This window comes from Microcaecilia unicolor, chromosome 10 (genome assembly GCF_901765095.1).
Source record: "Microcaecilia unicolor chromosome 10, aMicUni1.1, whole genome shotgun sequence".
In the NCBI taxonomy this organism is placed as follows: Eukaryota; Metazoa; Chordata; class Amphibia; order Gymnophiona; family Siphonopidae; genus Microcaecilia; species Microcaecilia unicolor.
The window spans coordinates 205,918,844-205,931,500 of NC_044040.1; the positions used below are offsets into that span (position 1 = coordinate 205,918,844).

At 45.2% G+C, this 12,657-nt stretch overlaps 1 protein-coding gene across 1 annotated transcript in view; it reads right to left on the bottom strand.

Moving 5' to 3' along the window:
* Nucleotides 1-769: 769 nt before the first annotated feature.
* The window catches only part of MCCC1 (methylcrotonoyl-CoA carboxylase 1), a 61,327-nt gene continuing 49,439 nt past the window's right edge, over nucleotides 770-12,657 (bottom strand). The window contains exons 15-19 of the mRNA XM_030216209.1: nucleotides 12,130-12,179; nucleotides 10,731-10,868; nucleotides 6,812-6,919; nucleotides 4,111-4,182; nucleotides 770-1,609 (exon numbers count right to left, since the gene is read on the bottom strand). Coding sequence (XP_030072069.1) covers nucleotides 1,490-1,609; nucleotides 4,111-4,182; nucleotides 6,812-6,919; nucleotides 10,731-10,868; nucleotides 12,130-12,179 — 488 coding nt within the window. The 3' untranslated portion in view covers nucleotides 770-1,489. The remainder of the gene's footprint in view (nucleotides 1,610-4,110; nucleotides 4,183-6,811; nucleotides 6,920-10,730; nucleotides 10,869-12,129; nucleotides 12,180-12,657) is intronic.

Consider the following 12,657-nt stretch of genomic DNA (forward strand, 5'->3'; position numbering starts at 1 on the left):
CATGTTCAGGTCAACAAGTCTCTCCTCATATGTCTTGTAATGCAAATCCCATACCATCCTCGTAGCTTTTCTTGCACCGCTTCCATTTTTTTTAAACATCCTTCGCAAGATACGGCCTCCAAAACTGAACACAATACTCCAGGTGGGGCCTCACCAACGTCTTATACAGGGGTATTAAAACCTCTTTTCTTCTGCTGGTCACACCTCTCTCTATACAGCCTAGCAACCTTCTAGCTACAGCCCATAGTTATAAAACTTAGAAGGTATTAATGTGAAGAACATGCAGTCATGGGTTATTTTTTGGGACTCATTTTGCATCTCTCACTCAGGCACTGTGTTTCATTGCTCACAAGGCAGTCCGGACAACAGTCCAAACGCTGTACTCAAGAAGATAATGAAATATTTGTTTGCTATACACAATTAGAGTGTGTGTGAGAATATTTTTATTTCTGTAACAGTATAAAGACATTTTGGAATGGGGTGTGGGAATAGTTTAAGGCAGCAGTTCCCAAACCTGGTCCTGGTGCCCCAGACAGTCAGGTTTTCAGGATTTCCACAATGAATATTTATGAGAGACTTTGCACACAGTGGAGGAAGTGCATGCAAAATCTCTCTCATGAATATTCATTGTGGATATCCTGAAAACCTGACTGTCTGGGGCACCTCCAGGACCAGGTTTGGAAACCACTGGATTAAGGATATACTAGTATGTAATAACAGCCTACATTTCACATTAATTTTAACAAATCAACTGCAATTATGGCATATATTATGTGAAACCGAGTTATTTTATTAAAATTCATCCCTCACAACAGGAAGGAAATAAATACTTGAAGAAAAGTTGTTGCGGGGGAAAAATGTTATCAGATTTAGAAAAATGTCAGGAAGTTCGAACATCATTTTGTCTCCCATTCGTACATGTGACTCTTCTGTACAGTATAGCAATAATAGTCTCCCAAACAAGTTAATTTTATTATGTTCACTATATGGCAACAGACTACAGAAACTTCTGTGACTTCAATAAAAATATACAGGATACAATAACGAACATAAGCAAAGAACGCAGGATACTGACGAAGAATAAGCGATGGGAATGTTTGTGTTATTGGCTTAGGTTAGAAGCAGGGGACAGCACTGGCTACCCTTCCCTTCCCTCCTCTCATTTAGCAGGAAACAATTCACAGCACAGCAGTTGCTGCAGACTCAGAAGAGGCCACTCATCACAGCTGGAAGCACATCTTTGGCTCACTATTAGGCAGGAGGTGGGGGAAGGAGAACAAAAGACGGTTAATAATAGCAATACCCAGCAAACACACTCTCGTGACTGACGCCACCGCTGAAGAATACAGAAGTAACTACCAATTTAATGTACAGCATACTTTTATTATATACAATATAGAAATAGGAACATTTCCTCAGCGTGTTTCCTCAGAGGGTTTTCACGCTGCCTGGGAGAGGCTTTCTTTTTCCAACACACGTTCGCTGGAAATCATTCAGATTCGGCTTCTTCATCCGCAAACTCCACGAGTGGAGAGTGTCTGTTGGCCTGAGAACCCTCCCTGTACAGGACCTTCTTTATCACGCCAGCCTTCGGAGACCGTATTGTATGCTGTGGGCAAAGATGTGTACAATTAACATTCATTCATTGCTTGTATTCTAATGTCTTAAAAAAACGATATTTTTTCATTAGGCGAGCAGGGCTGTTCTTGTATCACACACACGATATAATTTTACATGAAATAAAGTTTGGTAATATGTGCATTTCTATGGTACTTTATGCTCCTAATAGGGTACCAGGCTGTACAAATTTTAACCGTATCCAACAATGCAAAAAAAAAAGTTTTCTTTTGGAAAAGATAGGATAAAAAAATACATACATTCTCTTTGCTGTTTCTTGCTAGTAAATGCACGGTTCTGTACTATGTTAGCGTATTTGTCTAAGATGCTCTTAGGGGTCCTTTTATTAATGTGTGCTAATGGATTTAACGTGCGCCAACGAATTAGTTTGCATTAAGTGCCATGCAATCCATAGGTATACAATGGTCTGCGCGGCATTTAGCGTGCCATAGTAAAAGGACCCCTTAATATCGTGTTCCAATACGTATTACTCTGTCAGTGCTAATATATAACTAATTGCTGGATGCTCCAGGGTGCTTGGTGAGCTCTCAGGTGCATGGCAGAAGACATGGAGTGGAGGAGTGGCCTAGTGGTTAGAACACTGGTCTTGCAATCCAGAGGTGGCCAGTTCAAATCCCACTGCTGCTCCTTGTGATCTTGGGCAAATCACTTAACCCTCCATTGCCTCAGGTACAAACTTAGATTGTGAGCCCTCCTGGGACAGAGAAATATCCAGTGTACCTGAATGTAACTCACCTTCAGTTACTACTGAAAAAGGTGTGAGCAAAATCTAAATAAATAATAAAAATAAATAAATAAATTACTTTAGTCTTGGCTTATAAGAATACAAAGATTGGAAAAGCAAAAATCCACCGATATGTTTGCAGTAGTGGACAAGCAGTGAAAGCTCAGATGAAATGTAAAAGATAAGCAATTGAGATTCAGAGATGTACTCAGGATAAAATCGCGCCTACCTTTCAAGATATTCACGCATGCAGATAGACATGGAGGGGGGACAAATCTAAGCTGAAGTAATAGAGCCTAAATTTTGATCCATGTGCATATGCGCATGGATCAAAAAAAAAAAAAAAATTTTAAAAAGGCTGTCGGTATTGCCCTGAACCTATGGCATATACTGAAACTTTGGTGTGGAAGGAAAACTAAACTCAAATGTTTCTAAGAGGGACATAAGTAGAACTGGAAAGCAAAACAAAACATGAAATGGTAGAACTTGAGCGCCAGCTTAAACTATTTAACAGAATTAAGCCGCTCTGTTCTGCCTTGGAAGACACCTTAAGGTGGCCAAGCACATAGAAAAGGCAATGGTCAAAGCCAGAAGGATGCTTGGGTACATAAGGAGAGGAAAAAAAGAGGTGATAGTGCCCTTGTATAAATATCTCTGGCGAGGCCCCATTTGGAGTACAGCATGCAATTCTGGAGACCGCACCTATGAAAAGGTATAAACAGGATGGAATCGGTCCAGAAGGTAAACGGTCTCGGTCATAAAACATATGGGGACAGGCTTATGGACCTCAATATGTATATGCTGGAAGAGAGGCAGGAGAGAGGGGATATGATAGAGACATTTAAATACCTCAGTAGCGTTAATGTACAGGAGATGAGCTTTTCCCAAATGAAGGAAAACCCTGGAATGAGGGGGCATAGGATGAAGTTAAGAGGAAATAGGCTTAGGAGGAATCTAAGAAAATACTATTTAATGGAAAGGGTGGTGGAATGGCTTCCCGGTGGAGGTCGTGGAGACGAGGACCGTGTTGGAGTTAAGAAAGTGTGGGACAGGCATGTGGGATCCCTTAGGACAAGGAGGAGCTAGTGGTTACTGAGGAAGGGCAGACTGGATGGGCCTTTTGGCCCTTATCTGCCATCATGATTCTATGTTTCTATATGTTCTAAACATCTACAATCCAGTGGCGTAGCTACGTGGGGCCTGAGGGGGCCTGTACCCCCGTAGATTTCATCCTGGACCCTCCTCCCGACCCCCCCTCTCGCCGCGAACCCTCCCCCGCCACCGCCTACCTTTGCTTTTGCTGGCGGGGGACCCCACTCCCCGCCAACAGACATCCTCTTCGTCCTGCAGTCAGTGCAAAAAAGTCTTCGCTCTGTTGCATGCTGACGTCCTGCACTGACTGCAGGACGAAGAGGATGTCATTTGGCGGGGCTTGGGGTCCCCCGCCAGCAAAAGCAAAGGTAGGCGGCAGCAGGGGAGGGTTTGCGGCGGGAGGGGAGGTCGAGAGGGCGGGAGGTTGTGAAAGGTGGCGGCGGGTCGGCAATGGCGGGGGGGGGGGGGGTCAGCGGTGTCGGGGGGGGGGCTAAAATGTGCCCCCTCACTTCGGGCTCTGGACCCCCCCCCCCCCACCGAAGTCTGGCTACGCCCCTGCTACAATCCAAACAATATAATCACCATTTCCTCTGTTTCAATCGGATCAAGCGACAGGTTCTTTATACCACCAGCATGGAAATGACCACTGCACTCACCTCCATTTTCATGGCTATCATAATCATCAGAGGGTCTCCCACCTGCACCCTGTCGCCCTCCTTCACGAATACCTAAAGTGGGGAAGATTTAACAAAAAACAGATTTTCTACAAGTTGTGATTCTGTTACGTTGAAGTAATGATTCCATTCTACTCGAGCCACATAGCCAGACAATGCTGTTTTTGGATGCATCTGATGAAGTGAACTGTGCCCCTCGAAACTCATGCCTCAATAAATTGGTTAGTTTATAAGACATCACCTGTCTTCGTCGCTGCTGTTTTTTGTTGCTCTTTCCACTAAAGCGATTTATCTGGAGCAAGAAGCGTGTTCAAAAAGACAAAGCCTAGAGCACTCTCTAAAGACACATAAATAATTATTTACTCTTCCGAAAATCTTTAAAAAAAAAAGTTCCTTTCTACAGATGGTTAAAGTTCGCATCATTACCACAAATCCGCTATTGATACCATTACTGGTCAAACTTGTAATTATACTTCTGACTTCTTAACTCCTGATATCTTGTACACTGTAACAGTTACTGAATAATGTAAGCAGTGGTGTGCTGGAGCAGGCTCTCACAGGCTCGCAAGAGCCGGTTGTTAAGTTTTTAAGAATTTTGGGAGCTGGTTGTTAAAGTAGGGCCCTCCATGGCTACTTTAACAACTGGCTCCCAAAGTGTGGGCTTGGGCCCCCTGCTGAATTCTCTTTTACTTTGCTGGTGGGGATGCTGAGCCCTGCCAGCCAAGTAAATAGACTGCTGCTGCTCCCTGCTCCTTGTTTCCAGCTCTGAGCAGCAGGCTGGGACTTCTCCAGCACGTGTGAGAAGTTTCAGCATGCTGCTCAGAGCAAGACGTTGGGAGTGGTGGAAGGTATGCCTAGCGTGCCCATACGAAGGGAGGGAGGAGAGAGAGGCAAGTGTTGCTCCCCCCTCTCCCGCCACCCCTGGCCCTTCCAACTGCAGAGCTGGCTACGTCCAGAGAAAGAGCCTGTTGTTAAAAATTTACCAGCACACCCCTGAATGTAAGCCACATTGAACTGATATATGTTTCGGATAATATGGGATATAAATACCAATAAATAAATAATATTTCCCTCTCTGAGCCGTGCCAAGTCAGTTTTGAGCATTATATTGGTAATGCAAAGAATCAAGTCAGCTTTTCTTCTCTAACTTTTGCAGGGTTTGGGGGGAGGAGAGGGAACAGGTTCCTCCCGCAATACCTAAATATCATTAATATGGCATAGCAGCGTTCAGTAAAGACAGAAAATGTTTATCTGCTTGATCATGGGCATTTGGATACAAGATGCTAGTACAGCTCCTCTAAACAACAAAAGAAGACTGTTACGTGGAAATCACTTAGCGATACAATTCAGGCACTTCACATGTCAGGCTAGACACCATATAATAGCAGGTTAGAAAAGATACTGTGGACATGCCAGATTGCAGAGCTGTGGCACATATGAATACCCAGAATAAGGGAAAGCCACCTTCCATTAGATATCATCTGTCAGTCAGAGGCTGATGCATGGTTATCAGAAGATTCAAATTATTTAAGGGGTCCTTTTACTAAGGCATGCTAGTGAATCAGTGTACATTAAGTGCCATGCAGCCCAATGGGTTACGCAGCACTTTGCGAACATTAATCATTAGCACGCCTTAGTAAAAGGACCCCTACACGTTAGTGAATTGAAGTATTGCATTTCATTTGATATGTTTATACTCCAACCATCTTTACAATCCTAGGTGTGAGTCAATAAAACATACAATCTAAAAAAAATCATTTAAAAACATTACACAGCATTTTATGAACTTGTCTAGATAAATATGTTTTCAGTTTTTTTCAAAAAGATAGATAATCCACTCAGATCATACGTCAAGCAGTAATGCATTTAATAATTCAAGCCCTGTTACTGAAAAAAAAAAACCATGAGCATACATATATGTTTTTCTTGAAACTGACAGTGGATACATTCAGTAAGTCTTATAGCTAGACCAGGGGTAGGCAATTCCAGTCCTCGAGAGCCCCACGCAGGTCAGGTTTTCAGGACATCCAAAATGAATATGTATGAGATAGATTTGCATACCAAGGAGGCAGTACATGCAAATCTATCTCCTGCATATTCATTGTGGATGTCCTGAAAACCTGACCCGTCTGAGGCTCTCGAGGAGTGGAATTGCCTACCCCTGAGCTAGACCACTACAGCTGGCTCAAGGGCATCTGACACACTAGGTGAATCTTCAGCCATGTGCTCCCCCTTCCCCATCAATGCACGGCTCAAGTCCCTCCCCTTCCTTGTCCAGCACCTCCCCTTCCTCCGAGGTGTTCAGCATCCCCTCCCCCGCCCCCAGGTGTTCATTGGCTTCTCTTCCCCCTCCAAGGCAGCACCAGCATGGCAGTCAGAGCATATCTAAAGACGCACTCATCACAGCCAGCACAAGGCCTTGAACATCCAGACATACTCAACATCTGCTGGGTCCCTCCCTCTCCAAAACAGATGTTCAAGGCCTCACACTGGCCACAATGATTCTTGTTTAGATGCACCGACTCCCCTCCCCCCCAAAAAAACAATTGCGCTGTTCTACGTGGATGCCTAGTCCACTCACTGATTGAGCTGGCCCTGTAGACCACAATTTAAGAAAGATTTGAGCACTATTTTCAGCCTTCTTTTCTAGAATCAGGCCCTTTAGGAAAGAACATGCAATTACCTTTTCAATCGTTCCTGTCATAGGTGCAACTGCAGCACCTTGTGTTCCCACGCTGCTCACAGCAGAGAGATATTTGGGCACTGGAAAGCCAACCTGAGCACTGCCTTCCTACAAATTTAAAAGGAAAGTGACAACGTGAATCTTAAACCAGGCTTCAGGGTTAAGATCGAAACTTCAGCTTGTCGGAGAGAAAATCTGAAAAAAAAATACTGAGGAGGAGGAGGAGCAGGCACATCCCCTTCGCTCTTCACGCCTTCCCCTCTGTCTACCCTTCCTTCCTATTTTACTCTCCTGTTTACACATTTAAGTGATGTTTTTCTTGATCATTTTCTGTTATCTAACTGTGTCTGGGGTTCATTCTTATTTCTGCAACATTCCTGCGTTTGGGGATGTGACTTTTCAGACGCAACCCCTCAGTGCCTTCAGTCCGCTGCTACGGCATACCTCTGTGCCATCCCTGTCCACTGCCATTAATTTCACTCTCGCTTTCTGTATACTCACTCACCCACACATAAGCTCTATATCTCAACGCGTACCATCGTATACTAACAGCACACGTACTTTTTCAGAACACAATCGGATTTTGTCATTTGAGCATGTAAGTGGTATTCTATAAATTTAGGCAATCAAATGGTATAGCATGTATTTGTAAGGGGGGGGGGGGGATTTTACATGGGTGGGTCATTCCGCACATTCCAGCGTGGCGATATTGGCGGACACGGTGCCCTTTTAGAGCACTATATGCGTGTTCTTTCGGAATTGCAATGCATGTACAAGTTTTTCACTAGATATACTGACATTTAACAATGCCCTTTCTGAAGATCTGCTGGGATTTCCAGTTAAGGAAAGCACCACCCTGGGAGACCCCGTTGTGGGAAACAAAACTCCAATCACAGAGAGAGGGGAGAGTGGAAGCCTCCCCCCAAAAAACAAATTAGCCTGCTCCACTAACAGAGCTGATAAGGAAAAAGCCATTGACCGAGCAGTTCAAGCATTGGTTGTTACAAGAGAGTACCTGCTGTTCCGGGCCTTTTTTGTTATTTTTATTTGTACCCCGCGCTTTCCCACTCATGGCAGGCTCAATGCGGCTTACATGAGGCAATGGAGGGTTAAGTGACTTGCCCAGAGTCACAAGGAGCTGCCTGTGCCTGAAGTGGGAATCAAACTCAGTTCCCCAGGACCAAAGTCCACCACCCTAACCACTAGGCCACTCCTCCACTGTTGCTACTATTTGAGATTCTACATGGAATGTTGCTATTCTTCCATTTAGAAGTCGGCCCTTGCAGATCACCAATGTGGCCGCGCAGGCTTCTGCTTCTGTGAGTCTGACGTCCTGCATGTATGTGCAGGACGTCAGACTCACAGAAACAGAAGCCTGCGCAGCCTTCTACATGAAATGTTGCTAGTGGAATAGCAACATTCCATGTAGAATCTCCAATAGTATCTATTTTATTTTTGTTACATTTGTACCCCGCGCTTTCCCACTCATGGCAGGCTCAATGCGGCTTACATGGGGCAATGGAGGGTTAAGTGACTTGCCCAGAGTCACAAGGAGCTGCCTGTGCCTGAAGTGGGAATCAAACTCAGTTCCTCAGTTCCCCAGGACCAAAGTCCACCAAAGTCCACCACCCTAACCACTAGGCCACTCCTCCACTGTTGCTACTATTGAGATTCTACATGGAATGTTGCTATTCTTCCATTTAGAAGTCGGCCCTTGCAGATCACCAATGTGGCCGCGCAGGCTTCTGCTTCTGTGAGTCTGACGTCCTGCATGTATGTGCAGGACGTCAGACTCACAGAAACAGAAGCCTGCGCAGCCTTCTACATGGAATATTGCTAGTGGAATAGCAACATTCCATGTAGAATCTCCAATAGTAGCAACATTCCATGTAGAATCTCCAATAGTATCTATTTTATTTTTGTTACATTTGTACCCTGCGCTTTCCCACTCATGGCAGGCTCAATGCGGCTTACATGGGGCAATGGAGGGTTAAGTGACTTGCCCAGAGTCACAAGGAGCTGCCTGTGCCTGAAGTGGGACTTGAACTCAGTCAGTTCCCCAGGACCAGAGTCCACCACCCTAACCACTCCTTTAAACATAAGGAGGTCTTTCATATTTTATTTTATTTTCTCTTTCCCATCACAAACAAAACAGAGAGGTCTCACCAAATCAAAGCATAGCTGTCTGGCTCCACTTAGAGCTCCTAAGGGGAGTTGCCCTTCAGGCATGCGCCCATAACCATGCAACTGTAGTAGACTGACGTTTTTATAGCGACGACTCTGGAAGTCCCAATGACATTACATCTGGGTTTTGCAGCATTGTAGGGCCAGGAAACTAGATGATGTTACCAGGATCAGGTGCCTCACACAGACCTCATTCTGGTTCCAAAATAATTTCCAGTTCAATCCAAACCAGAGCTATGATATGGTATCTTGAGCCTTCATTCACAACTACCCAGGGATTTCTCCCCTACTTTACATCTCTTCCTACCTCACTCAACCCAGTTATTGCAGCAATAGCCCTCAGCCCAGGAGCAAGCACTTTACTACTACTCATTTCTATAGCGCTACTAGACGTACGCAGCGCTGTACCCATTCTATGCAGGTACTTTCTCTGTCCCTAGTGGGCTCACAATCTAATGTTCTTGTACCTGGGGCAATGGAGGGTTAAGCGACTTGCCCAGGGTCCCAAGGAGCTGCGGTGGGAACTGAACCCAGTTCCCCAGGATCTCAGTCCACTGCACTAACCATTAGGCTACTCCTCCATTTTCCAGATTGCTGCAATCAAGCTCTTAATCTAGCCACTAGGTGGCACTGTTGAACAATGACTATCACCCCTCCCAGGGGATGGAAGACCTGAGCAGTGAAATCAAGCTTAGGTCCTCCACAGTGCAGCACGCATCACTGTCACTGAGGCAGCTCCGAGAAAGGAGTTTTTAAAGTTCAGAATGAATTTGTTTAAAAGGTTAACAAGATCAGATCTGAATTTATTTAGTTACCCCTGCTGTAGAAAAACAAAACTATACTAACAGTATCAGGAATGGTAAGAGAATTAAACTTACTATTTAAAAAATATTCAAGTACTAGCCGTTATGCCAGTTAAAACGGGTGAGATTTCCAGCTACTCTCCTCGCCAGGTCGTCACCGTCGCCGCTACCGCCCCCCCCCCCCCCCACCCCCCGGAGTTGCCGCCGCCGCCTCCCCTCCACCTGGGCCGGGCCCTCTCTTAGCTACTGAACTTACAGCGCCGAAACCGCAGCAGGCAGATCAGCTGAGCTCCCGTCGGCCTTCCTTCCCTGCCTGTGTCCCGCCCTCGTGTGACGTAACGTCAGCGAGGGCGGGACACAGGCAGGGAAGGAAGGCCGACGGGAGCTCAGCTGATCTGCCTGCTGCGTTTTCGGCGCTGTAAGTTCAATTGCGAAGAGAGGGCCCGGGCCGGGTGGAGGGGGGGTGGCGACGGCGACTCTGGGTGGGGGGAACGGTAGCGGCAACCTCGGGGGGGGGGGGGAGCGGTAGTGACCTCGGCGGTTCCCTCCCCTTCGCGCAATTTCCCTCTCTGTTCCACCCCCATGGTTAGGGTGGTGGACTCTGGTCCTGAGGAACTGAGTTCGATTCCCACTTCAGGCACAGGCAGCTCCTTGTGACTCTGGGCAAGTCACTTAACCCTCCATTGCCCCAGGTACAAATAAGTACCTATATACAATATGTAAGCCGCATTGAGCCTGCCATGAGTGGGAAAGCGCGGGGTACAAATGTAACAAAAAAAAAAAAAATCTCTACTGCGCATTTGCAGGTGAGTACGGTCACTCGCAATTTATATGTTTGATATATTTTTCTTCAAAATAAGAATTCATTGCACACGCTCAAATGATTAAGAACACATTTTCCCTTCTACGAGTGTTTTCAGGTTGCACATTACCGCTGAGAAAAGATAAATGGTGTTATCCACAATGACCAGTTTGGATTTCCTAACAACCCCATTCACCGATGTGTTTAGGTATGTACAATCTCCCTCATTCACCAAGTCCCCGGAAACGTGGAGCGTTTCATCTTGAATCTGGAACACAGATCAAAATCATTAAAGGAAATAATACTGTTTCAAATGAAGTGATTTTGTAGGTCTATATAACTGTACAACTTTCACATTCATTCATTTATTTATTTTATTTATTAGGATTTATTTACCGCCTTTTTGAAGGAATTCACTCAAGGCGGTGTACAGTAAGAATAGATCAAACATGAGCAATAGGCAATTAGAGCAGTAAAAATATTCGAACAACAATACAAAGTATGGCATGGTATACTACTTACAATGTCAACACAATACGTAATAGAACATTATAATTGACATTGAAGGGTAAAGCAAAGATGTAGATTTTTGGGCACCTCAGAAATTGGGATCTCAGTTTATAGTTGAGTCGGCGCATCTCACCCCCCACCCCCCACCCCATGGAGACCGGCATTTCTCCTTACCGGTAAGCCTGGACACTGACACAGATGTAACTGCAAGCAGGGCTGATCAGGTCCTTGAGCATCTGTTCATGCCCAAGTCCCTGGACCAGCCCTGCTTGCAGTTACTTCTGTGTATGCGTCTGTGTCAGCGTCTAGGCTTACAGGTAAGGAGAAATACCGGTCACTTGGGGAGGGGTAGGTGAGGAAAAGAGAGAGATGTGCCAGTAACCATGGGAGGAAGGGAGGGAAGAGAGAAGTGTCAGTCACTGTGGAAGGGAAGAAGGTAGGAGAGGGAGAGATGCCAGTCACTGCAGGAGGAGGAGGGATAGAGAAGAGGGAGAGAAATGTCAGTCACTGCGGGAGGAGGAGGAGGGACAAGGAAAAGGGAGAGAAATGACAGTCACCATGGGGGAGGAATACTTGAATATAAGCCCTCGGCTTATATTCGAGTTAACATTCCCCCCCCCCCCCTTTTTTTTTTAGGGGAAAATGTTATCTCGGCTTATATTCGAATGGACTTATATTTGTTATGTGAAAATAATTCTTCAAAAATGAAGACAAAAACGATGTTTTACTTTTAGCCACTAAAAGACAGTTAAATCAGTCAATGTGCCTGGCTATTCTGGCCTTCCAGCCAGCCCCGCATCAATTCAGGGATATGCACTGGCAGCTGGGATCCAAATGGGACCTGTTAATGTATATCCCTGGACAGTATAATTATACACCTCCATTCTGACCCACCTCCTAGGGTACCAGGAAATTTGGCCTTTCACTGCCCATGGAGGGCAAGTACTGAAATGTTCTCTCACAGTTTATATAACTTTCATAATCAGGCTGATTTACCGTAAGATAATGTTACAACTTACCTGCATGCTATATGACCCATCCTGCTTATAATTTATAGCGATATCCACTTCTGAAGAGAAAAAAAAAGTGTTTGTGTAGGTTTGTTTTTTTTAAAGAAACACAGACATTGACAGCAGGCAACCTCCCACCCCAAGCCGAACTGATCTTTCCATTTTTCCTATCTGCTGCAATAACTCAGATATCCAAGATCTATTTTCCATCACGATTCCTATCCCACCATCTTGATTTCTGGTACCATCTTCATTGGGAAGCTTCTCCATACTTTTTACTTATCAGTAAAGAAATCACTTTTTTTTTTTTTTTTACAATACTCACATACATCTTTTCCCCTAAAAAATACATACCTCTTATGCATAGTTCATATCAACCCAACCAGGGGCGTAGCTAGACACCCAAGTTTGGGTGGGCCTGGACTCAAGGTGGGTGGGCAGAACTCCGCCTTGTCCTACAAGTGATTTGGTTTCTCCCTCTCTCGCCTGCATGCCATATGGTCTTTCAAACATCCCCTCTCCCCCCCCCCCCCCCCC